This window comes from Corapipo altera, unplaced genomic scaffold, assembly GCF_003945725.1.
Source record: "Corapipo altera isolate COAL_440 unplaced genomic scaffold, ASM394572v1 62, whole genome shotgun sequence".
NCBI lineage: Eukaryota > Metazoa > Chordata > Aves > Passeriformes > Pipridae > Corapipo > Corapipo altera.
Window position 1 is genome coordinate 11,554,739 of NW_020884894.1, and position 24,712 is coordinate 11,579,450.

General features: G+C 43.1%; 1 protein-coding gene across 6 annotated transcripts in view; it reads right to left on the bottom strand.

The window, feature by feature from the left end:
- The window catches only part of NUP93 (nucleoporin 93), a 77,377-nt gene that overhangs the window by 19,659 nt on the left and 33,006 nt on the right, over positions 1–24,712 (bottom strand). For 2 of the 6 annotated variants that reach the window (XM_027646471.1, XM_027646470.1), the window contains exons 4-7: positions 9,358–9,420; positions 7,522–7,650; positions 1,761–1,862; positions 1,000–1,074 (exon numbers count right to left, since the gene is read on the bottom strand). In XM_027646471.1, the coding sequence (XP_027502272.1) occupies positions 1,000–1,074; positions 1,761–1,862; positions 7,522–7,650; positions 9,358–9,420 (369 nt within the window). Of the gene's footprint in view, positions 1–999; positions 1,075–1,760; positions 1,863–7,521; positions 7,651–9,357; positions 9,421–18,142; positions 18,166–19,170; positions 19,419–22,194; positions 22,352–24,712 lie in introns of those variants that run through there. The other 4 variants (XM_027646473.1, XM_027646474.1, XM_027646475.1 and 1 more) reach the window with 4 other exon arrangements.

Here is a 24,712-nt window from a genome sequence, read left to right on the forward strand (position 1 = left end):
TCCCCATGTTCAAAAACCCAGCAGGGAACGACACTGACAGCCTCAAAGTGCAGGCACGGTTACGCTGTCAGGAAGACCCTCACTGCAGGTATATCACAGCAGATATGAACTAAACTAACCAACTATTAACAGCCACCAAATCAAACGTACACTTTTATCAGCACAACTGCATCTTCTGCAATTTGTTTCTTTCCAGTTACCACAACTGAATGCGGATGTAGGAAAACAGATGCAGGAGCTGCTCTCTCTGCCTCAGCACAGACTGAGCCAACACACACAATAACAGTGACTGTGTGCAAATTAGGCAACGCTTTGTCTACGTCGTTTCGCATATTTCATTTTGAAAAAATCAGGTCCCTTCCTTTCATTTTGTTCCCAACAGTGCTGGTAAACAGATAATCTCAACTAACAAAAGTAATAAATTGGTTATGTAAAGAAAGGTTTATCAGTTTTCCATGAAAATTTTCCGAGGGAGTCTAATGCTACCAGGCATATTAATTCATAGCTGATGCACTAAAGCCTCTCATAAGCAATGCCATTAAAATAGGATACAATTCAACAAACATCAGGACTAAGACTTCAGCATGTTTTTTTCTACACACATACACATGAGAACAGTGATCTTCCACACGTGAGAATAAAGGGAATATAAAGCCTTCATTTGCATACAACTATACAATGACACAAATCCTAAAAAAATACTGCTTTTGCAAAGTTAAAAGAATTTCAGTTTACTTTATAAGCATAAATGCTTTCTACAGTCATATATGGTGTTTAGGATCTCTTTTTGACAAAAAAAATCCTATGGTAAACAGGTGAGGACGTTCCTAAAACATCGTGCAACGTTTACGTATTTGCCAACTGCATTTTATCTCTAGGCAGATATTTTAATGTTTTACTTACCATGCCTTCTTACACACTATGCTCACATCTTCATTTCCCCTGCCCCTCTCTCTGTAGAACACAAATGTTTAACTGTGTTTTGCCATTTCCACTCACCTGACGAGCATATGCCATCTCCACGCTGTCCAAAGAGCTGCGACCCGGAGGACCCACCTCACCAACATAGCTGGGCTGTTCAGTGAGAAGGAAACAGGAAGGCATAAAGAGCACAATTACCACAGTGCATTTTACCAACACATCTGCTCCTAAAGAACAAGAGCAAAGCCGTGTTCCTGACAGAACGAAGAACAGGGTTTTGAACTAGAGAAAAATGCAGCCTCACTGCAATACCCCATTACCTTCCCAATATAGCTTAAACTTCCTAAAGTGACAGAAATCCTCCTTACTCAGTGCACAAGCCAACCATCAGCTCTCTAGAATTAGGACATCAGTGTCTCTCGGTAGCATCTTATAATTTTAACTCTTTGGTTTTGTTCCTGAAAAGGTTGCTTCTTGTCACGTCGATGTCTTGCTGTGAAGCATCTTGTCCAAACCTCCATTACAGCAAGGGCATGGAATTCAATGGACCAGCTCAGATGGATCCAGTCTAGCAGATCTGATACTCCAGTTTTGTCCCAGTACCGTGACACAGACACAGAATAGGACTGCAGCATTCAATTATGTGCTGAAAACTGCCCCACTGCTGGTCTGCTGCAGGAAGAAGTATGCTGGCAATATCCTGACCTGAAAAAGTTGTCTTTTTACCCACAGAGACTATGCCAGGCTTGAGATATTTTGAGTGTAGAGCAGGGAGAGACAGCTGATGGAGTCACAGCATGGAAAATTCATACCCTTATAAAATTCAAAACACAACATGCCAGAATAGTCCAATTCTGCATAAAGCTATTCATGTATGTTTTCATTACAAAGCACTGGTATGTTCTCAATACAGCCACCACTGAACATGGATGTTCAGCACTCTGCAGGAGTCCAAATAACTATGCAATACTGTCTGATATTTCCTGCTTCCTAAAAAAAATGTAACTCTTCATTTCAGCATCAGCATTGCAAGTCTTGGGTTTGAAACATCAATAATTTTTTTTTTTTTGCAATCATTTTAAAGACAGATCCCTTTGAGGCAAGCAGTCCTTTAATATCAGCTGCTTCATAAGCCATGCTGGCCTGAAGATAAAAGCAAGACAAGTTCAGTACAGAAGCATAATATTTATTATGAAGCCAACTGACATAGTTGGGGCAAGGAAAGAAGGAACAGACGAGCTTTCAGAAGAGCAAGCAGGTTTTCAGGCTTGTTACTGTATAACTGTAGCTCATCAATATTCATCTAAACTGGAATCAGTAACTTTTTCCAAGAAAGAGCAGGTACACCTGCAGAATTTTAAGCTTTTTACCAAAGTCAGTTACAACTTGCTGCACATCCTCATTAGCTGTTACATTGCATTTTAGCAAATCTGTCAAACAGCTTTACTTCTTCTCACATCAGTCACCCAGAACATCAGTACTTTATTGTGCAGCCAGGATCAACTCCTGGTATTGCTTAAGGACATGCTCTAGTCTTCCTGGAAGAGGTCACTTAAACGTGGCCAACTTGCTACCTGTACAAACAACATAAAACCCAAATGCAAGGAAAAAAAAAAAATCATCATTTTCACTTCCAGTTTAATCAGCTGCAGAGTTCAGCTTTGCTGACACCTGTCAGGCTGCAGCATGGCAGGAGCAATGTTCCTGCCATGACCTGGCTCCTGTGGGTTTCAGGAAGAGATCCAGAAATGGGTAGCATTTCTCCAGATGGTGCCATCATTCAGCTTCTTGTTTCAAATGAGGATGAAATGCTGGCAGGGTCTTCAAAAGAATCTCACTTTTTTGGGAACTGTATCCCAACTTGAAAATTAAATAATACAAACATATGAACTTCCAGACATGTTACTGATCAGTTTTGCACTGAACTCTCTCAGTCATTCCCAAATTAATTTCATTTTTATATCAGTTTAACCCAGAATACCTCCTACTGCTCCTTTACACTCATGAGCAAAGACACTAAATGTGTTCTTGCAAAGACAGTGGCTCCCCACTGTCCTAGTCCATGAGTTTTGATCAGGGAAGTTTTCACAACTTAAAATTTAGAAACAAAGTGACACAATTGCAGTGGCCAAGAAGGTGTTCTGAATTAGCTAGGAATTTATACATGAAGACAAGGACACCAACCTCTACCAAGAAATTGTAAGAGCTTTGTGCTACCTCTGATTACTGCTTTCTGTGCAGCATACAACAATTGATTACAGGATAAAAACTACTCAGCTGTGTTTGTCCCTAATATAATGAATTATAAATGAATGAAGGTACCAAAGACAAACCTGAACAATCCTTTAAAATTGCTGGAATTAGTTTATTACTGCATTAATTTCTCACTAATAATGCTATTTAAATAATGTCCAACCTGATTACAAAATCAGGGAGGTGCATTTATACCATAGGCTGTATAAAAACACCTTACAAAAAACCCCAAAGAAATCCCACTTTTTCTTTTTGCAACTGAACTTACACCAAAAATATTCTTCACTGTCCCTCTTAATGGACACCGATACTCAGAAGCATTTGCATTTTTCTTTCAGTGCCAAATGATCTGACACAAATTCCTTTAAACCCACCTAAAACCCGACAAATTCTTTGTTCTTTAGAACAAAGAAGCTGTTAAAGCAGGTTTCCTGGGAAACAGCCGGGATGGCAGGAATAGCTTTGCCTTCCCCTCAGCCGTGCCACAGAAAATGCAGAGTTATTTAAAGTAACGCTAAATTATGGACACTGCCATTAATTACTGATGAGGTTTCATCTCCTGAAGCAAGTGAAGAATAGCACAGAGTGACTTAGTGTCACTTCTCAACCTGTGCCCAAGCACCAGGCACGTAAGGACTGGGGTTTTGTTTTATGAATCTGGTTCCTTTTCCTGCACCCAGGAGCACCCACGTGGCTGCCACTCCAGGGAGTGGGGTGTGACTCCCGGGTTAAACCCCACAGGTAAGCCTCAGAATTCAGAAGTGCATGCCTGAAACTTAAAAATAACTTCCCTGGGATTTGTGTGTTCCTTTCCTTTCCCCAATTTTAATTTTACCCTAACCGTTATGCTTTGAGGATCACTTACTGATAATCTCCCCCAGCTGAGAACTGCCACACTGAAATTAAATTCTTTAAGTGCCCACTACTGACTTGGCACTTCAGAAAAAAAATAAAAATCATGAACTCCAGAATTTGTCCTGCTTTTCTTACGTTTTTCTTTCATATGGAAAAGTAAGTAAGCTTATTTCCTTTTTTTTTTTTTTTTCCATCATGCATTCTGGCTTAATCTTTGAATTATTAAACTTTAACAAAGCACTTGCTCACTGAACTGTCTCACGGCTGTGCTAAAAGGAAAGTTCAAAAGGAAAACTGAAGCAGTGAGTCAGCACAGAGAAGGCCACTTCCACTCTTCCTGCTAAACTGCAGAAATGGAGAGGTGTGCAGGCAATATTTCTGCAGAAGGATGTGAGAGGCATCTCCTACACACTAAGGGGGGGATGTGGGGAAGGAAGAGAATCTCCTTTGCTGGCAAGTCAGAACTTACCAAGTGTTCAAACAAGGAAAAGATAACAAAGATGTGCTGAAATCAGCAGCTGGGAGCAGACGAGAAGAATCGTGCTTCAGGTCAGGTTTTCAAATTTAACTGGAGCAGCAAAAGGAGAAACAGAAAAGCGGGGAATGCACAAAGGACTGTGGAAGCACAAGCGCACACCTTTCTGCATCTCTAGTCTGATGTTCCTTAAATGGCTTGTGCTGTTTTTCTCAAACACCTTTGCTTTTCCCTGCCCTGAATTTAGGTCTTTCCAAAACATTCTTCAGAACCTTAATATTTATTCTGACTATAATCCGTTTCTGAAAGCTGGAGCTGTGCTGCACTGCCATCACATTTTTATCTTTTAAATTCACTTAGCCTAACGATGCTGGTTTTCAAAGGAGCCCTCCTTCATTTGTACTCAGCCAAGCATTCAGCCTCACTTGCACACCAAACCTCGTGCATGCAAAGATGCATTATTCATCACCCTCATATGCATATGCACATTCCTCAGCAGAAGTCTGGGCAGACATTTTGTCAGCACTCCAAATGGCTTGGCCAGTAGATGCAGGGAATAACTAGGCAGGAGACTGAGCTGGAGAAGCCCCATCAAAATACAGTGTGGTGGAGCAGAAAGCATCTTGCAGTCCTTGGGATTTAAGGGACACGAAGACATGATACAGAGGGGCAGAACAGAAAACAAGAGCACCAGTGTCTCTTTGTTACTGCACCAGCGTGGTGCTCGACAGCAGGAGTGGAAGAGCTTGGGGCAAGAGTGGAAGAAATTAAAACTTGAAATAAAAGGACAAAAGAAACGCCTCGGCACCTAGTGGCACAAGACTCACAACAAACACCTTAAAAGGAGAGGTGTTTGATACCTTGAAAACAAAACTCAGGCTTTCTTCCCTTTCCCCCCTGCCAAGAAGCATCTTTTTACCAGCTCTGGCTTTCCCTGATGGGAAGAAGGCCAGGCTGGAGGACAAGGGGGAGAAAGCCCTAACGGCAAGTCCTGTGCTGGGTCCTTTGAATTGTGAGCTTTGCCCCTTAATTGGTCTGATTTCCATGAATAATGTGTTGGTATTTCACTCTGCCCAAATTAGCTTGCCCAAAGCTTGAGAATTGGCTCGCAGGCAGACTGGCCCCCTGCTGCCTTTGGATCTGTGCCTTTTCAGTTGATTCTCCATCTCCAGAGGATATCAATTAAACCTCTACTATATTCTACAGGCTGTGTCTGTTTGTGTCACACACACACAAAAAACTTATTTGACTGGAACAAGGCTTTAGAAGAACAACCTGCTGTGGGGAGGTTAGATAACAGGCTTTTAACACAGTAGATGCACTTCAAAACCTCTCAGACCTTTGACTCCTCGAGGCTAAGACTAGAATATATCAAGGATTTTAAATGCTCTTGAAATGATATACTGATACTATGAGTGCTTTGAAAGGGAGAGTGGAGTATTACTGAGTGATGGTGCACATTGAGTCTTTAAACTCAGTCATGAAAAACATTAGGAGGTGGGGTTTTTTCCCCTCCTCCCTCCCACCAATTTGATGCTTGGCATCTGGAGTGCCATGGACTAGAGGCAGCATCCCTTTGCCACTGAAACACCAGAAAAGGTGCTTCACCTGTTCAGAGTGGGTTATAAGCAAAGATGTTAGAAGCTATCAGTGCAGCTGCCAAATTTTCAGACTCACAGCCCAAAATAACACAGTAGCTGTTCCTGGTTTTAAATTAATTCAGTCTGCATTATTTAGCATTGCTAATATTGGAAAGCTGGACAACCTTTGAGAAGTCACAGTAAAGTATGAGTAAAATACTTTCTGGGGAAGACAGCCTCTATAAAAAGATGTATGCTAACTGGGATTAACCTATATTTAAAAGAACAGTAATCAGAAAGGGACATTCCATTAACAACTAATTATTTCCAAATCCCTATACAGGTCATACCCCATTAGCACCAAGGGTTTTTTTTATTTTAATACACTTGCAGGTCTGTAAGTCATTCCAACGAACAAGAATTCATTTTCATGGGTGCAGAACATAGCTATAAAAAAATGGGTCTGTTTTCTGGCCTGAATGCACAGCAACTTGCATTCCCCCCATTCTTTATCAGCTCTGCTGTCAAGGTGAGCATTTCCATGGAGCTCTGTGCAGGGGCTGTGATGTAACTTTGTGCTCCAGGGATTGCAGCTGCTGCCTGATGCTTCCAGATCAGAGAGGGGAAGTTCCCACAGCTCTGCACGTAACTCTGTTTTACTCTCTCCATTGAACTGCAGCATTTTCCTTACGAGAACCAACTGTAAAGTTTGAAGTTGTTACAGAAGATAAGGAATGTTTTAAGATGCTAGTCAATGCCTCTTCATGTAAAACATGGGGTTAGTCTTGCCCAAAGGATTTGGTAACTACTGGATTAAACTTGAACTGATGAACACTAGAGGTCTTAGCAGCACAAAATTCTAATCCGCTCTGCATGAGACAGCAAGATAAAAAGGAAAGCTGGTTTTTTTTCGATTATTCATTTGGTTTTGCCAAAAAAAACTGTGAGACTTCATCAGCCTCCTAAGAAAACCCAGAAATCCTGGCTAGCACAGAGTGATAAGGGAAAGAGAGCACTCTAAGACCTGTGTGTAAGCACAACTGCACCTGAGAAACTGCTCTCACTAGCAGTGCAAAGTTTTCCTGAGGGTGAAACTTCCTGATGTGTTTTCTGTCCCCTGGGTATACTGACCTAATGTGTGTCTGTGTGACAATTTCCAGCTTGCATATATGTTGCTTAAAACACAGCTTCAGCAACAGGAGCTCCGTTGCTTGCACCCCTCAGTCAGTAGAGACAATCACAAACGTTTGATATTTTGCTAGACAGTGCACTCTGCTAGTCACTGTCATTCTGGAATCAAACAAGAGATTTGATATTTCTCATTTTCACCCAGTTGTAGCTGCAGAATAACCCAGAAGTGGTTTCAGCAGTGCTGGAGTGCCAGCTGTGTATGATGCCGTGCATGGCTGTGCACAGTGTTTAGAAGGACACAGTTACCTCATTTTCCTGGGTGAAATCAAGAGCATCTTCCCCTGATGCAAGCAGAGAATGAAGAATCCTTTGTTTCACCTGTTCCCATTCAACCAGCATTGATTCTCGGTGATACTCCTCAGCCATAGCAAAAGTCTGTTGGTGAAGAAGAACAAGAGCTAAGGAACACACAGAAACACCCACCAGCCCAGTTCTGCTATTAATAGACAAGCCCAAAAATGAAACAGAAAATAGAACTACATAAATCAATCAGGTCAGCCCTCAGGAGCTAATGATGTGCTGCATATTATTTTAACAGGCTTTGTGTTCAGGTACAGGGGGATTTGGAAAGTAGGTGCGTGTGGAATTAAGACAACTCTCACACACCTCCAGCTGGTAAAAGGGGGAAACTGTGTCTCTGCCATGGTACTGCAGTACACAAATCTGAGCAGGCTGGAAATCAATAGGCTTGCTCCTTTAACTGAACAGCACACACAATATATCCAGGTCATCACTGATCCGTGTGGCTTGGTGAGACTTAACTTCTCTTATGACAACCAGCTTTTCACCTCCCCAGAGGCTACAAAGGTCTGACTCACTTTCTTAACAGAGATGTGTGTTTATTGCCCATAATTCATTTTCAGGTCTTTACCAGTGTGTTTTTCTTTTAAATGGGAAACAGGAGAAAGTAAAAGTTAAAAGTATTACGGGAAAATTAACCGGTGCCAAAGAATCAGAAAGTCTCTCTCAACAGGAATGTAACTCAGGAAAGCCCATAGGAAATATCATATCCCAAGAAAAAAAAAACATTCTTTTACCTTGCAAATGGTTGATGTACTATATTGTCTTCAGATTCAATTGGGAACACATGGAAGGAAACAGCTCAATAATCCTTATTTTGGCAATAGCATTAGGATAGAGAAGATGCTTCATTACCTTTCCTGTTATTGTTGGGGTGAGACTGACAGCCTTGGGTATACTGGGACAGGAAATAAGAATGTCTCCACTAATTCTAAGTAGAGAATAATATTGTGTTTTCCACTTCTCTCTCTTTCACATAGCTCTGTGCAGCAATGGGTATGACTAAATGTCTTGCTTGGCTGACCAAGTTTTTAATCTCTTTGCAGTCCACTGTTAGGACATTGTCAATTAATGGGCAGTGTGTTCCCCAGAATAAATGAATTGATGACAGGCAGTGACATCTGGCAAACATTTAATTCGGGTGCATGTATGCAACTAGAGCATAAGATTTGTGTTTCTTTGTTTTGTTACATAAATTCACTTCATACTTTCATGGTAGGATATAGGTCTTATCCTTACCTTCACTATAATAACTTTAACAGAGTTTTAAATATGCTTCCATAATTACAGTATAATTATATGTAATCAAAATAATTTAATAATGCTTAAGTACTATTTCTTATCATTTGAAAGAAACACAGGCTCAGTTCTAAACCTGATGCCCAAAGTGTACATGGAGGGAAACAATAAGCATTAGGAAGCATGGAATGACATTTCCAAGAAGCAGTTTTAAGACAAACAACAGGAAGTGTTTTTCCACACTGCATAATTCAATTGTGAAAATCATTGTCCCAGAACATGACAGACACCAAAAGCATAAACAGATTCAGAAACAGGATCAGATGAATTTCACATCAGAAAACAAGCTGCAGCTCAGATCATCTTCATAACAACTACTTGTTTGGGGGTGAAAAGACAGGAGATGAACAGGGGAAGGCTAACTCTGACTTTTTCTTACACGCTAAGTACTGGTTTCTTTCAAGGGAAGAAAACTGGACTCTGCAAATGTCTCCCTTTTTCGTTTTTGTTTTAAGGAAAAAATGGTGCTTTATTCCCACTTACCCTCCTCCTGGACTCTTCAATGGCCGAGAGCAATGCATTATCTTTTTCATTTTTCAGGAATCCCTGCAGAAAAGGAGAAACAGAGCTTCAGACAACAAATCAGCCTTGCACTCACATCAGATACATATTGCAGTACTCAGCTCTTTCAGCCCTCAGAAGTGCTCAGAGCTCTCTCCCCAGTCCACTCTCGAGAAGTTTAAAGGTCACTTTACTTCACCAGAGGTACAGTAAGATGCCCATACAGAGCAATGTGAAAATGAAAATGCATTAATCCCCTCTTTTAATATGCATTAAATCCTAGTGACATGTCCTGCTTCTATTCTCTTTTATCTCTGTGTCCCAGCATCTGCTTCCTCTTGCTCTCCATTTGAGGGAGCTGGGATGAAAGCTGGTAGGAGTGATAAGCCAAGATAAGATTGTTGGACTTGAGTATGCTGAAAAAAATAAAAGAGGCTTTGACTTGGCAGCTTCAGGCAGAAGTGGAGCTCTTGGAGGACTGATGGGAACCGTGAAAAAGAGCCTTAAAAATAGTTGAGGAAGGATGGAAATAACTAAACAGTTGGAAAGTATACAGAAAAAGTTTACCACACAGCCTCTCTCCATGCATACAGCTGGAGTGAATAAAAAAGAAGAATTGTCTTTGTAATTTTCAGTATATCAGTAAATCTCAAAGAGGTTGGGTGTATGTGAACAGACTGATTTAGATGAACTGTTAGCTCCTTATCTCCAAGGTTACCTTCATGACCCATACTAGGAAATATAAAATAGTTTTAACTTTAAACAAGTAGCCAGGTAAACTTCAGTAACATACAGAGGCAACACTCAGGATACATTTATCACACCTTAACTTGAATACCTTTATTTTGCATTTTCACTGTTACATCACCAATTAAACAAACCAAGTTGATTTGTACTCCCACACTTCAGCGTAATCAGTATTCAGATCATAAAAAAGAAAAAGCCTTTGTCTCCCTCTGAAGTAATCAACTATAAATTATCAACTCCATTAAGTGCTAATATCTTAAAAGCCTGTACGCTCATTACACAGCTCTAAAACCAAAAGCTGCTAACAAACCTAGAGTGGGAACTCAATGGACCACACTCTGCTTTTATAAAGAGAATACACAATTGCAGCAGCAACCAGCTGAATTTGTCAGGAATCAGGAGGTTTTTTGTGCCTTTCATTCTCCCCATCTTCCTGCAAAGAATCCCTGTGCTGTCACAGGGAGATTTGGGCCACTGGAAAAACATACCTATGGTAGGTCTTAGAAACAGCCCTGCAGCACAAATACATAAAACCACAGGTATCACGGACTACTACTCTGGGAAGTGAGGAGCATTTAAAATCCCCCCAAACTGAAGAAGTCTGGCAGGAAACTGCCCCATCAGTGTTCTGCCTGCCTCCTGCTGCCCAGCACCAGCACGGGGAACTGGGGGCATTGCTTCCTTTCCTTCTGAAATATGTAGAACAAGCATTTGACAGACATCCATGGGACAGGCTGTGACCCCCTTCAGCCAGAAATAGGAACGTGACCCCTTTCTGTACATCAGGGGGAGAACAAACTGCCAATGCTGGGAGACAGCCGTGCCAGCACTTCCCCAGACACAGCCCCTGGATCACACACGGAAGGGAGCGGTCACCTCCACCCAGCCTGGTCTTCCTTTCATCAGCCACCATGCCCTGCTTTATTTTTAGGCAATGCCCACAGAGAAATCACAGTCACTCTGAAAAGGAGAAGCTAAATTCAGATCCTTGCACATGTCTGGGGACCAGCTATTCCAGCAGCTGTCACTGAGACGAGGGTTGCTGCAGTCACATAACTGGGCCAAGCCCCAACCTTGGCTCTGTGCAGGAGACGTGGGGAGGGATGGGGACATGCTTTGTAAGGCTTGTCCATGTCTGCATGGGTGGAAGGACTTTGGGAGGGCAACAAGTTTGTCAAGCTTTTTTTTTGGGTTTTTGGGTTTTTTTGCTTCATTTCCCCACCTCCAACGTGAAGTGAGGAAAAGTTATCCAGAATTAAGGAATTATAACAAGCAGTGCTTCTAGACCTTCAAAGCACACACAGACATAGGAGCAGAAGAGACAGCCACGTTTCTGACGCTGCAGAGGACAGCACACTAGCTGTATGCTAACAACACTGTTAACTGTACAGGCAAACCCAGCCTCATTTCCAACACCCAGACCTGTGGCTATCTGGACACAATGGGGGGTGGGAGCTTGCAGAGGCCCTGGATGCCTGGTTCCCTGCTCAGTCTGTGAGCACTGGGCTCCTGAAAGCCCCAAGAGATACGAGTCCTACCTTTATTGCCCTTGGTTTCCCCTCTGTCCTTGGAAGGATGTGTGCCCTGAGCTGAGCAGGTACCTGCCTAGAAATGTACACAGCAATGATAACAATCAACAGAGTAATTTAAGACGTGCCTGAACTTCCCTTGATGTCAGTAAATCCAGGCTGAGTATTTTAATGAAACCACCCAGCTCCCAGAGAGTTCACTGGGTCCATTTAAGGGATTACATTACACTGAATGCCAATTAGAGAATGATAATTGTCTTTTTCAATCTCAAAAACTACTCTTTTAGCAAAAGAAAATCCTCACACATTCCAAACAATATCTGTAATGCCTCACTGAGGAGAGGTACATTTTAAAAAGGTTGCCCTGTGTCTTGTGCTAAACATTATGACTGTAGCATGACAATTGCTGCTTCACTTAATTACAGGCTAATTGTTAAACCTCAGAAGAGGGAGTTTCAATAACTCCTGTTACTTACTGCTCATGAGACTGCTTCTGCTTAGTTAGGCCAAACAAGAGCTCCTGGGGGTGTCACTCCAGGCTTCGGCGGCCAGAATTTCACTCCTTAAGAAAGTGAGAGGTGTCTGGCTGCTGGATTCCCCGGGTTTATCGTATTGCCACCTAGTGGTGCTCTACACTTTGGTCACTGGTCATGGAGATTTCACGGCCATGCATAAATGCACTCAACTCTACCCTTGCTATATGAAAAAGCAGAGCTCTGGAACACGGATGGGCAGAAAGACGGAAGAGATGTGCTTTACGTTAGAGAGTTTTGGTCCTCAAAAACCCCAGGCCACAACTTTAAGGGTTCACATATCCCTTAAGAAGTCTGGGCTGGGAGCAGTGCAGGTTGTGCTCACCAGTTACATCTGCCCTAAAAGCTTTCCACGATCCCAGAGGCGAGGTTTGACTTTGCCACGAACGCTCGCAGACCGTACCAAGGGTAGGGCGGCGCAGCTCAGCACGCACGGGGAGCACACGGCCCAGATGGCAGGAGCTGCCCTCTCAGGGGAGATGCTCCTGCCTGCACAGCGAGGAACGAGACACGTTGGGCATCCAGCGAGAAGAGAACAGAGATTATTGTCAGAAGACAAAAGGCTGTTTTGCGGCGGCAGATGACAAAGACAGGAACAGCCAACACGAGCGTCGCTGAAACCTCAGAGGCGAAAACCTCACCTTGCAGCTCCCCGTGCACAAGCTCTGCCCTCGCAGGGTTCCCAACGGATTTTGCTTGAAAATTAAAATGAAGGTTTACTCACAAAGCTCACAGAGCCCTAATGTCACATCACTGTGCCCTCCTTTAGTGAGCGGCTTTTGATTTTCCTCTGTTACTGTGGGACTCCCACGCATTCTTCCTGTGCTTAGTTCAGAAGGGAAGCAGCACAAGTCTTCTCCATCACCAGTTCTCTGCAAAACTCGCTGCTGAATGTTTCCCACACACCATTTGTACAATATCCGATGCGATGGTGTTTGCAAAACAGGGACACAGGCATAGAAATACACTCATTCTCCCACCTTCGGGTTCCCGTTTTCAGTTAGTCCTGCCTACTCTTACATCTCTACTGACTCACAGCATCTTTCCCAAGCATGTTGCAGATCCTCTTGGATTTCTTACACCTTGAATTCCAGGCTGATCTTCTCACATGCTCCCATTTCTGCTGAAATCCAGCCCCGCTCTGCCTTGCTCAAGGATGGTTTGCAGAAGAGGCCCCACCAGCGTAAGGGCAGGTGTCTGCATACCCCCCTGGAGCCTGTGCCACCTCCCTGTTCTCATCTCCCTCCTTGCTGCACTCTTATTTCTCCTCTCAGACAAACACTGACACAGACTGATCTGACAGGAACCGACACCTGCCTTGCTCCAGCCTGAATTCCAGCAAGAAAAGTGTTCCAGTAATTAATTATCTGTATGAAAGGGCACCCACACACACACTGATGGTCCCTTTTTGACAGGAGACTGAAAGTCTCTTCCATTTGCCACAGTAAATGAGGTTAGTAAACTCTCCTGGCTGAGAGAAGTCTCTTAATTACTTTCATCAGCCAGGCCATACTTTTAATACTTGATCTTGGTATTCAAGCTGTCAAGAGAAGGTAAATGTTGCCAAGCAGTATACTGAGGCCTTGGATGTTGACAGCAATGGTTACTTTTTCACTGGCAGAGAAAGAAAGAAGAAAATGAAATGAGCAATCTGGGACCATTTCAAGTCAATTGCTCTTCAATTAAAATATTTCCAAGTGCTGGATTTCCAGTAGATCCAGTGAATCCAGTAGGGATGGTTAACAAAAATCACCTTTCAGCAAAGATTTGGGCACAGTAGCTCCAGGTGAAGCACCTGAATTTATTATCTCTGCTAGCAATTTCAAGAAAAAAATTGTTAAATATAATTCTACTGCAAATGTGGACATGTCCTGAGGTGGTGTACCCTGGCACAGCCCTCCTGGTCATGCTCTCTCTGGGACAAGAAAATGAAGCAAAGCTACCTGGAACCCACTGCCACAATAATAGACCTCACTGGTATTATTGCTTTTTTAATACAAATTATTGTTTGTACTGACATAAGCATCAGTGCTTGCTGGCTGGCTTTAAATAGATTGGCCAAAGGGCCCATAAGCCATGAGGTGGCCAATTGTTGTATTCCTGAGGATGGGGACATGCCAGGGTAGCATGGGCAGTGTTTTTCTCCATTCACTCTTCCTTTGCATGCATGACACCAGTGCCTCTTGGAAGCTTCCACAGGTCTCCTCAGGATTTGTTTTGCAGAAAGCATCAGTTTTTGCTAAAGCCACGCAGATAAGCAGCTTCCCTACAGACCTTGGCCAGTGCAATGCTGTGTCCTCCAAAGCATCAAGGCAGCTGCCCAAAGATCAGCTACCAAGCACAGCCAGCCAAGGACTTTTGTGAAATTGGCTTTCTCCTTGGAGAACTTCAGATGGCAGAACTGCTACGGGGCCAAAGCAGACTGAGGGCCCGAGTGCAGAAATCCCCAGAGAAGAAGAGACCCCAAGGAAGGGTTCAGTCAGCATCACTTCACAGCTGCCTGAGAGACAAGGATTGAATGGTTGTACACAGACACAGAGGTGCACTGGAAAGGATGGTCTGATGAGGCTCATCCCAAACACATTGTTCAGTTTAAGGATTCAGCAATACAAAATTTCCCCAGCCTAAGACAGCTGCACTTGTCAAACTACAACGTGCATTTCTCAGCTTCCTTACCATCACGTTTAGAGTGGGAAATCCTGAAGCATTTTTAATTCACTGTTGACTGAACAGAAGAAGCAGGGAAAAAAGTAGAAGGGTTTACAGTTTGCTAAGACCCAAGAGCCATTTGCTGCATCAGAGACTTCCAAAGCAACAGCCATGTTGGAGCTGAAGAAGTAAAAACATGTAGGCGAACAAAAAGTCCTGCTAATACAGCTAAACACTGGGCTTGGGGAAGATTTGCTGCTCTGCTACCTGCCTTCACAGGGGTGTTGAACCACATTCCCCCAAGCACCATGACTGTGCTCCATGCTTGTAGTCAACACTCGTGTTCAGTTGGTTTGAGAGCCAAGTTAGGAGAGTTCTTCCCCACCCCGCAAGCAGATAGCACTCGATTGGCAGCAAGTCATTATAATATACAAAGCACGACCTCCTCTCTGCTCCGTTGCATGACTAGCAACAATTTTAAAGGTTACTTCAGGGTTTTTTTAAGCGTCTTTCCGCTCCAGCAAAATCCAAATTTTGCAGAGCTGCAGTACTGTCTCCTTTCCTGCTGGAGCACCAGCAACCTGGACCTGGCCCCAGCGGCAGCAGGAGTCGATGCAGTCCGTGGTGCAGCCCGGTGGGCAGCACACGTGGTGCAGAACAGAGAGGGGCACCTCCGTTTGCCCACGAGCCTCTTCCACGGGCTCCGTGCGCTGCGGAAGATGCACAGCAGCACCCTTTGCCAGAGACAAGGCCTGGGGTGGGAACAGGGCTTCCCTGCCCCACCATCAGCATGCCGTTGATGTAGTGCCCAGGTTTGAACACAGCCTTTAATCCGTGTTGCAGAGTGAGCTTTAGGCAAATATTTACAAAGTGGTCACCGCCGCAGGCTAGCACTGGCAATTCAAAAATCTAGTACATTTTTTTGTATTATTTTACTGGTTTAGACTGTTTGATCTGTGAGACTCATGCAGTTTTCACAGTAATCTTCAGACCGTATCCAGGAACATTGGATTTTACTGTGTTGGATAAATATCATTATTCCTTCTAGCCGTGACAGGAAAAACTCAAACTGCCGAAAGAAGCACTCCTCGGGAAATCACAGATCAGCTCTAACAGAAGCAGGGGCAGATGGTGCACGCTCTTTGACTCTTGCTGGGCCTGTTTGGATCTGGCAAGTGAACACTGGAAATACGTTCCTTAGACATACAGGCTCGGAGGGAAGAAATACAAATACCTCTCGGCTCCCTCGTCAGCCAGGACAGCATCCATCAGGTGCAGAAGGCTAATCCCAAACCATCAGTTAATATCAAACCATCCCCAGCACTGAGAGGCACCACCACCTCCCACACCCAACCGCAGTCCTCCCAAACACATCTGCAGCATGAGGCCGTCAAGGAGAGCGCAAGGTGTCTGTAGTGAACAGAAGAAACACTTACCATGAAAACATACAGGGAGCACAGCTTTGTCACACTGGAAAGGCCTAGAAAAATACCACTGATCGGATTTCCTGTTGGAATATTGTGCCTCAGCAGCCCCAAAAATGGAACTCTCTCCTATGTGGCACTGCTTGTTGTGCATATAAATGGAGATCATCGCTGTGGGCATGAAACACGACTCCGCTCAGTTTTAGTTTCTTCTAATTCAACATAGGATGCTCAGCAAGTTCGGGTTGTCATGCACTATGGGATCTCAATATTTCACTTAAAATGGTACTTACAAGTAGCTTAACTCCTAACATAAAATGGAAATTCATTGCATGTTTCTGTGTATTTTAAGATTTTACAAAATATGTCAGATTGGCAAGATTTAAAAAATCCGAGTGGAATGATTAAAACGAGTGAAGTAGGACGCTGTTCTAAAACACACCACAGTATATCAACCATCACAATATGTACAATTTATGTATTGCTTACACAGTGTACCTAATTATTAAAATATTAGTAATTATCCATACTATTTGTTGTGTCTTTCCCCTCCATCAGAGTGAAATGAAAATAACTTCAATTACACAGATCAGTCTCTCATTCTCAGGCTCTACAAATCGTTGCGGTGTCATGTCAGGCTGCACAGTGCATGGGAATGCTGTTAGAAGAGGGTTTAGTAGGCTTTTTTCAAATGCACAAACACTTTAATGGCATAAAACTAAGATAATACCTTTTTTAATCTAAAATTTTACAGCAAAGTTGCTCAGAATGAGATTCTCTTTCACATACAACTATCAGCCTCCACTGCACAGATCATTTTTGACAGCAATTGTTAATTCAACACAAAAGTAGTGTAAGCAACAGCGCTGCCTTCTCCAGTGATCCTCTCTTTCTCCCCAGGCATGCTCTCATTTTCTTTCTCTCTACAATACAACTGGGAGTGGTTCAACAAGAATCCCAGGTCCTACCAAGCTAAAAAGCACCATGGAGATATGTGCAAAATACAAAGTCTTGAATAGCCCTAACCTGCTTAGAGGTCATGCAAAGAACAGAAGGAAGAACAATGAAAAAATATATCTGAACCAGAAAAAGAAGGTGGACAGACTCTTGCCTGCCAACTATGGCAGTAGGAAATGTTCCTCAAGAGCTACCAAAAGGAGCTTGTCCAGCGGGCTGACACTGGTACATCCCACCTGAAAGCGTCTCAGATGGAGTTTGGGTTTGTCTCAATGAAGTGTCACAAAGACAACTGAACCCACTTGCAATACACCTTCTCAAGTGAGGGAAGCTCTCCGCACACATCAGGCCAGCAGGACCCACAGGAAGCCCCTCTCCTTTGGCTTCACCAGCATTTCACCATCAGCACAGAGCGAACGGACCACACAGTCTGAAATCTGGGCTCATCCATCACATTTCCAAACACATGGCTACCTGTTTGCCTCAACATTTTTTAAATGCAGGGGGATGACCTTAGTGTGGAGCTTTGCTCAGCGCTCTGACGAGTGGCAACAGTCTCTGAGCTATACACATCCTCTCAACAGCATCGTGATTGAAAAATACAACCCTACAGAAAACACAAACACATCAAGAGATCCACAATCAAAGCAAAACTCAGGGCTTTGCCTCTTTTTTTGAATTTATTTTAAATAAATGAAATTATGAGGTAATTCCAAGGGGTTTGAGACCCACGACGCAACCCTACATTAAAAATATTTCTGGCATGTAAACGAAGATAATTTCTGATCATCTACCGAAAGAAGCTCTTATATCCGCCTCTCTGGTATCGTGCTTTTTAAGGGAATACTGTGAAAAAAACCTACAGAGTTAAATGACTCAGTATCTTTATCTTCATTGTACAGTCATAACCGAGGCTGTAATGTAATACCTCTTGCTGAAAAACATCCTCGCATCAGGCAGGACGCCCTCAAATCAAGGCATCCAAACCAATTTCACTGATGACGCCATTTTCTTGCTCCTTTCGCTGCCATTTTAGCACCGTGGTTCCTCCACAGCTCCTCGAGAAGTGGCTGCGCGCTCTCCCCTTCTGAGAGGAAACCATGCTCACAAACCACAGTGACAAACAAAACCTGCACGTTGCATTTGTGCCTGTGTCACGTCCTTGCCTGGCAGGGCAGGGCCGGGGCATAGCTGCCATTGCAGACCACACCTCAATCCCACTGCAGCCAGAGCTGGCCAGGAGTCTCCCGAGATGGTGTGAGCTGAGAGACCAGCCCCTGGAAATCCACCAGCACCACACGAAAAACTGATAAAACTGAGGGAAGATGAGTGTCCAGCCCTGTTACAGGAGGATAGTCTTCCCCCTGAACCCCACAGAAAACACTAGCTAATAAGGGAGTAGTTTGAAAAGAAAGGCAAAAGGCATAAAGGAGGCACTGACAAGCTTGCAGTGTCTGCTGCTGGACTAATTGTACATTAGCATCGACATATAGGCAGCCACAATAACCCACACAACCTGGCAGCAGAAAATTCATTTCTCAGGATCGTATTCAAAAGCCAAACTGCCATTTCTATCAGTCCATGAAGTATTTCCCATCCCGAAATGACACATTTCTGATGGATCACCAGCAAGAGGGGCAAATTATTAAACGAACCTGAGACTCATTAACACCCAGCCCCTCCTCTAAGCCACTTCTGAGAATTTTAGTGCAGTCCTTCGGTCTCCCCCACCCCTGGTAAGTGCTTTATCCCTCTGCCTGTCTGACTGGGAGCACGTAACCTTGCTGCTTGTGGGAAACAGGGATGCTCTAAGGATTGTTTGAGAACCAAAACGTGAGTGATATTTGCACACCTCTTCCTTCACAATTTCAGATGCGCAGAAACAGTTAAATGCCTTTGAGTTGGTCTGAAACTGTATGTAAAAAAAATAGTAACGAAAGAATTGGTTCTCTTTACCTCCTCTGGATGCAGGCAGCGAGCCTGGCAGCGCTGAGCCTGACACTCTCCCTGTCCTCAGGCTGACTCAAGCAGAAGGATTTCGGCTGCCGTGCCCCCATCCCAGAGCTGAAAGCCTGTGCACTGCCTTCCTGAACGTTCCTCAGGAGCACAGTTATCTTTCTGCTTCGGTAAAAAGAAAAGCCAAGCGACATCTCCCAGCCTCCATCTGCGTCTCAGACAGAGCGAGGCACGAACCTCGCTGCCTCCGAGGGACAACGCCTGGTTCAGAGACATCAACCCCCCGTCAGCACCGGGACTGCGACAACCCAGTCACACCAGGATGCAAAGCCTAAACCCGGCATAGGTGGCTCTCCCCAGTGCTGCACCTCCACAAAGGGGTTTCCCCGTAACATTTCTGTTGCGTTTTGAAGTCTCCTTGGAAAAAACCCACACAGGGAAAGAAAACCTTTCCCAAGTTAAATTTACTTTATTTCGCTGATAGCGACGAATGCTACAAAGAAAGGGCCAAGATTACATGCACTGTAGTGTGAAGAATATTTTTTTTTTTTAAATACACACTGGCATGTCAAGAAAATGTGCAAATTCCAAGTTCAGACCTTCTAAATAACATGAGATGATTTGGCAAAATCATCCACCCAAGGTTAAAAAAATAAGCCCACATTAGCTAGCCCATTCTTTTTCAGTATTTGTAAATAAATCATAGCTACTTTGTTCACCTAACAGCTATTTTCAACATGGCAGTGTGTCCCTTGGAATAAAGATAAATATTTTACTGACAGTGAAAGCAAGCAATTTGGAGTTCATACATGTCATGATTTCTTTAAATCCTCAATTTAAACATGCCGTGGTCTTTAGAAATGGTGTTTCCTTTCTACATTACTGATACATTTCACAAAGTTAATTATTTAAATTAGCTATGAATTATTAATTACAGATCATTAAACTAAGAAACAGAAGTCTGGAATATGCCTGTAATAATTACAGAATGTATATTTAAAAATGTTAGACACTATAAAGCTCAGAAAGAAAGGCACGTATTAAAATTCTCAGCTGCAATAAATATGTTATAATAAATACTTCACCCTTTCTCAGCTTATTTCTCTCTTATTGTGCAATAAACCTAAGGTTTAAACTTTCCAGACTTGGGGCATGAGACCGGTGTGCTGAGGATACACCAGAGACAATGGGTTTCCATTTTTCTCCCCCGGCTGTACTCCACCCTGGCTAAGGAACTGTCTAGCAGTGCATGCCTTTATTTGTGCTTTGCATTAACAAGGCACACAAGCTTTTGGACTTCAATGTAAATGAAATGTCAAGTCCAGATGCTGCCAACAGATATCACGGCAAACCCTGCCATAAGAGACCTACAGCTAATTATTCATTACGGTGCCTCAGTCATTTTCCCATACATTAATTTATGGAGCTTAGTTGAACTCTGTCTCCCACCCACTTCAGACAAAGGAAAATAATTTGCCACACTGTACCAACTGCAAGGATAACCAAGCTGTCTCCCACACAGGGTCAGTGGGGATGGGATGGCTTCCTCCATCTTTTTACACATGCAAACCACACATTTCATTGTCCTTTACTTGATTTCTTGCTAAGCTGCTTTTGTGGCAAGACCCCCTCCCTTTGCACAGGTAATCTGGTTGAAGAGAGACAACTTTTTGGCCATGCTATGCATCTGTTCTGTGTCTCCCCTTCTGAGCATTTCTCAGTTGACTATAGGAAGAGGGCAGAACATGGCAATCGGGCACCTTAATACCTGGGGAGGGAGCCCCAAAGGAGGCAAATCACCCTCTGCTGCAAGAACCCAGGTGCCATCCCGGCACAGCATGGCTTATTAAACTGCTTTTTGCCAAAGAGAAAAACAGAACTGAAAGGAAAGGAGAAAAAGCAGCTCACCCTCTCTACTTTTGTCCCAATACCAAAGGCAGGTAGAACTGCCAGTTTGCATGCAGCCTCTGAGTCCTCAGATCTGAGAGTATTAAATCAGCTGCCACCCACCCAGCCAGTCACGGCCACCACATTTAGATAAATGTTAATTCCCCGACTGCTTCCCTTGACTATGATTTTACTGGCTTAACCCCTTTCATAACGTATCCTATTCACTTCAAAGAGAGGTGGGATCTAGGCTGCAAACTCCAGTTGACTAAGCAAATATAGTTCACCACCTCAGTCAAGAAACTAACAAAAAAAAGCAGATCTCCAAGTGTCTTCATTTACTTTGTAAGAGTAGAAACATTTTCCTATTTTCATCCCATATTTGAAATCCTTACTTCAAAATAAAATTAAAGAAAGTTTTGTGTGTCTTCTAAATAAATCATAACTGCATCTGTAAGAACAGGGGAAACAGAGTGGACCAGTATCTTTGCACGACAATGAAAATCAAGAGGTAAAAAACCCCATATAATCAAGTAGCATCTTTATTTTTTGTTTCAAATACTTCCATAGACTTTTCATAGCCTAGGGAAGAAAAAACAGGCATAAAGGCATTCAGAAAGTTATGCTACTGTATTTCTGCTTAAATGAAAAGCAAAGTCAGCAATGTCAAGAGGGTCTTTAAAAAGGCAACACAAATGAAACCCAAAGCAGACGCTGGACTGCCCCACCCAACAGCTGCTCTAGCAAAGAACATCGAAAGGTAAAGCCACAGACTTCCAGGTTTCTTTTCTGTGAGCAAAGGACCATTTCTCCAAAACTACCCACCTGTTCTCTTTTATTACTCACCTACAAATTTAAACAACCTGCAGCAACAGCACAAAGAAAAACCGCCATAGAAGACACCTGAAGGAAAACTCTCTCTTATCAAAGCAAGCTTTTTACCTTCATTTTATATATTTTAAAAGACAGACATTCCTACCTGTAGATCTCAGTACTGAGGAGTTACAAACCTGTCAATGCTGGCTGTAACTGCCACACTTCAGCTGCCTGGTATTAAGGCTTACACAGCTGTATCTCTCTCTATTAATGTTCAAGTTTTCTCATCTCAAAAAGAAAAAAAAAAAATATAAATCAAACCTGCAGGTCCTGAAATGGCTGAGACAGTCAAGAGTCCAGCAAGACAATAAGAAAGCAGCTGCTTTCCACGGCTGAACACCACTGCCTGCAAAGCATCTATATATTTTTTTCCAGTGGTGCTTTATTCAAATTCTAGGGAAAGCATCAGTCTGAAACCAGTAACTGATGGGAGTAACAGTTTATAGGTTACAGAAGGATATTTTATTGTTAACGGACTGTACCATGTAGGAATTAGGAGGGGGTGAGGCGGCAGGAAGGCAAGAGGAGAGAGATGCTACTATTTTTTTTTCCCCGAGCCACTGCAATTACTCTGATGTGAATTTTTGATGACTTCCGACATATTGCATGGTTAATAATCGTTTCAGCTGTCATGTTTGGTTAATGTGGAAAATGCATTTGCTGCATTGTGATGCAGCACTCCAGCCACAGATTGTAACACCAGTTGTGAAGCTATTCCCTTAACTGAGCTGCATGAATTTGCACATACCATGAGGCTGAAATAAATGGTAGTTTGATTTTTATACAGCAACAGAAAGCTCCTGCCATTTTAGACCTGCAGAGCTGTTGGTACAACTTGTACAGGCATATAATTTTACTGCATATTAATTGGTGTTGATGTTCTTTAAGGAGGAGCTTTGATTCTCTATTGTTTTGCTGGGTTTGGTTATTTAGCAGTTAAAAGACTGAGAGCCTATTTACATTAAACATGACTCTTTTTTGTAGCTTTGAACAGGTTATTTAACTGTAAGCATATATCCATCAATGAAACTGTCAGCACTACAGAAATGCAGCCCTGTTATTCATACAGGCTCAACCTACTTCTTCCTCCATACCATACTTAAGAATGTGTGTATACATAACCTTGTCTTACAAATATTGCACACGAGGGGTGAAAATAAAATGACTACACATGAGGGGTGAAAATATGCTGCTCACATTCAAATAACGAGGATTTTATTCGTAAAATACCACTTCTTCACCTACACTTCAAACATCAAACAAAAAAGTATAAGGTTACATAAATATTAGCCTGTGCCTTTCAGTGTCACCAATAGAAAAACAATGCTGCAAGCAATCGTGCAATTACAAGAGGAGATGTAAAACAGCAGAGATGAAACCATGCTAAGAGCCAGTCACCCGATGTTTAAAGTCAGGCCAGTGTATTCCAGCAGTCAGGTGATGGTGCCATCATTACAGTGCAGAAAGCCACGGAAAAATCGAGAAACAGACCACCCCCATCTTAAAGAAAAAAAATTAGAAGCACTAAAGGAATAAGGAATGCATTTTCTAATACGCAGAGTGTAAAACCACAGAGAACTGTTCCACAAAATGTGTGTCTAACACTACTGGGAAGTTACTGCCACAAGTCCCAAGTGCACATTTAACCCATGGTGCCAACCCAGCTCCCATCTGCAGACTGCTGGTGACACTCCCAAATTCAGTTCTTCTTAAATTCCAGAACAACAGCCCTGCTGCAACAGTACTGCATTTCACAGTTCAGTAACTCTGCTCACAAAATGCACGTCTCATATTTGCAAACACAGACACACAAAAAAATCCAGACTTGGGATGTCTATGTATAATTTAATGAAGGACAAAAAGTTATCAGGAGAGTGTTTTACTGTGCTTGAACACTGAGGTATCTGCAGAATCACCACCAATTCATTATTTCCACTTCTGTTGTAATTAAAACAACACTGCAGGGGTATCTCTTGGACATGAAGTATCAGTAAATATGGTGCAAGATATTTTATACAGAGAAAAAAAATGAGTCTCTGAATTAACATTGTACTCAGTTTGGGAGCAATTTCCATTAGCAGGGTTAAGTCTGTAGAAGGTGCTCTGTGGCTTAGTCTCACCTACCTCAAAGGCATCACTTTGCACCTTGCACAAGTCAAAGTTTCACAAGTGGCAGAGCCATTTCTTAAATAAAATGTATTTTGGCTTTGAAACTAGCAAACTTGATCCTAAAGATGGTTTTCCTCAAACCACTGCAAGGAGCAAACCCTCCCTGCTTGTGACCACATGAACACGGTACCGAATATCTGAATCCTCCTACCAGGCACCTCAGGAATGGACAAAGACAGGTCCAAATCCCATGTTCTTAGTGGCAAACTGCAGTCAGTTGCATTGCAGGGAAAACCACTGATCGAGACCAGCTACACCCCACAGTGCAGGCAAAGTCCCTTCTGGGAGAGGAAGGGTAATGCATTTGCAGGGATAATTTAACTCTGGCATTCCTCCTGCATTTCTGAGCATCCACGCCTGGCCCCGTCCCTGCTGCCACGCTCACCTCGGTCCCCTGCCGCTCACCTCACACACACTGCTCTGGTTTTGGATGCCTTCTCCCCCTGCTTACCTCTACTTTGCATAACCCACTAGTGGTGCAGAGCCAGGAGCACAGAGGACACACAGAGTTTTTGCTTTCTAGCCAAGCCCTGAAACAGGTAAAGGTACCTGGAGAGACAGTCGGCTCTTTAGGACAGGCTGCAGCCTCGCCAGGGATTTCAGGAGCACA